General features: G+C 56.8%; 1 protein-coding gene across 1 annotated transcript in view; it reads left to right on the top strand.

The window, feature by feature from the left end:
• TMEM269 (transmembrane protein 269) overlaps positions 1-2079 on the top strand; it is a 6245-nt gene that overhangs the window by 2914 nt on the left and 1252 nt on the right. Inside the window, exons 2-4 of the mRNA XM_031062965.1 lie at positions 82-229; positions 1453-1550; positions 1641-1784. Coding sequence (XP_030918825.1) covers positions 82-229; positions 1453-1550; positions 1641-1784 — 390 coding nt within the window. The remainder of the gene's footprint in view (positions 1-81; positions 230-1452; positions 1551-1640; positions 1785-2079) is intronic.

The raw sequence follows: 2079 nt of genomic DNA, 5'->3' as shown, positions 1-2079 counted from the left end.
CCCCTGCACCAACCCTGCTATGTTTTTTTTGGGGGGGGCTGCAGCCCCTCCCTGGTTTGGAACACGCTGGGGGGTTTGTAGGTATTTTCCAGTCCACCAAGAAGCTGGTGCTGAGCGAGCAGGCGGGACGGGGCCGGGCGCTGGAATTCCTCCGGAAAAACGCGGCCAACGGGATCTCCGTGGCCAACCTCCTGGCGGGGCTCTCCTCCATCCTCTGCAGCGTCAACAGGTGGGGAAAACTGGGAAAAACGGGGGGAAAAACGGGGCTGGGGAATGGGGCTCACCCTGGCTGTGCTCCCCCTGTGGCCAAGGTGGCGGGCAGGCTCCTCTCCTGCCTCTGCGGCTTCAATGGGTGGGGGAAAATGGGATAAAAAAAGAAATGTAGTGAAAAAGAGGCATTGAAGTGGGGGTCACTTTGGTTTTTCTGGGAAAAGGGGGAAATGGGAGGGCAAAGATGGTAGAAAAGTGTGGTTTGCCCTGGTTTGCTGGAAAAGGGGGGAAAGGGGGGAGAAAAGATGGAAATAGGGTGAAAATCGGGTAGAAAAGAAGGGGCCAGCCTGGTTTTGCTGGAAAAACAAGGAAATGAGGGGAAAAAAGGGGATGCAAAGTGGGGGACACTGTGGTTTGGCTCTCTCCATGGTCAAAGGCTCCTCACCTTTGACCTCTGCAGCATCAATAAATGATGGGGGAAAATTGAGGAAATTGGTGAAAAAGGGTGAAAAAGAGGGTTGAGAAGTGGGGGTCACCTTGGTTTTTCTGGAAAAAGGGGGAAATGGGAGGGCAAAGATGGTAGAAAAGCCCTGGTTTGCTGGAAAGATGGAAATAGGGTGAAAATCAGGTAGAAAAGTGGGGGCCAGCCTGGTTTTGCTGGAACAACAAGGGAATGAGGGGAAAAGGGAGTATGCAAAGTGGGGGACACTGTGGTTGGGCTCTTTCCTCACCTTTGGCCTCTGCAGCATCAATAGATGAGGGGGAAAATGGAAGAAATGGGCTGAAAAGGGGTGAAAAGGAGGGTTGAGAAGTGGGGGTGACCCCAGTTTTTCTGGAAAATGGGGGAAATGTGATGAAAAAGGAGGAAATAGGGTGGGAAAAGTGTAAATGTGGTGAAAAAGAGTTGGGAAGTGGGGGTCACCCTGGATCTGCTCCCTCTATAGCCAATTTCAGAGGTCAGGCTCTCCTCCATCCAAAGTAAGTGGGCAGGGCAGAAAAGGGGAAATGAGGGGAAAAAAAGAAAGAAAAAGCAGGATGCAAAGTGGGAATCACCACGCTTCTGCTGGAAAAAAGGGGAAAATAGGGCAAAGATAGGATGAGAAGTGGGGATCCCCCCAGTTTTGCTCTCTCTGTGGCCAACCCGGCGCTGGGCTTACCTCCACCCTCCATAGATGGGGTAAACAAGGGGGAAAAGGGGTGAAAAAGAGGGGAATGGGGGCTGAGAATGGGGTGTCCCCCCAGGCAATACCAGTACTCCTGCTGGCTGCTGCTCCTGGGCTTCCTGCTGGATCTGGCCGACGGCGCCGTGGCCCGGCAGCTCGACGCCTGCTCGGCGCTGGGTGAGTGCATCCCCCTGGCCCAGGGCTGACCCCAGGGGCGTCCCCTGTGCCCGGTGCCCACCTGGCACCTGCCCCTCGCTGCCCCCACAGGTGCCAAGCTGGATGACTTTGCCGATTTCACCACGTTCGGGCTGGGCACGGCGCTGCTGCTGCAGCCCCAGGGCGTGCTGGGGGGGCTGCTGAGCGTGGCCTATGTGCTGGCTGTCTTTGCCCGCCTCTGCTTCTTCTCCAGCGGTGAGTGAGCCCCTAAAAGCGGGGGGGCTTGGGGTTTTAGCCCCCACATTGTGTTCTGGTCTCTCTGAGTGCCGCTGAGGGGACCCCGGCCAGCCCCGGGGGTACAGAGGGCAGCCAGGCTGATCCCCGGGCGTACAGAAGGACAGAAGGACAGCCAGGCTGATCCTGGGGGTACCAAAGGCAGCCAGGCTGATCGCCTGCAGCAGAGGAGATGCTGGAACATGAAGATGAAGGGGTGGACTCTTAGCAGGGGTTAATCCAAGGGAGCCCCTACAACCTCGGGGGGTTCCTGCTG

This window comes from Geospiza fortis, unplaced genomic scaffold, assembly GCF_000277835.1.
Source record: "Geospiza fortis unplaced genomic scaffold, GeoFor_1.0 scaffold4, whole genome shotgun sequence".
Lineage (NCBI taxonomy): Eukaryota > Metazoa > Chordata > Aves > Passeriformes > Thraupidae > Geospiza > Geospiza fortis.
This window is presented reverse-complemented; position numbering and strand designations above follow the sequence as displayed.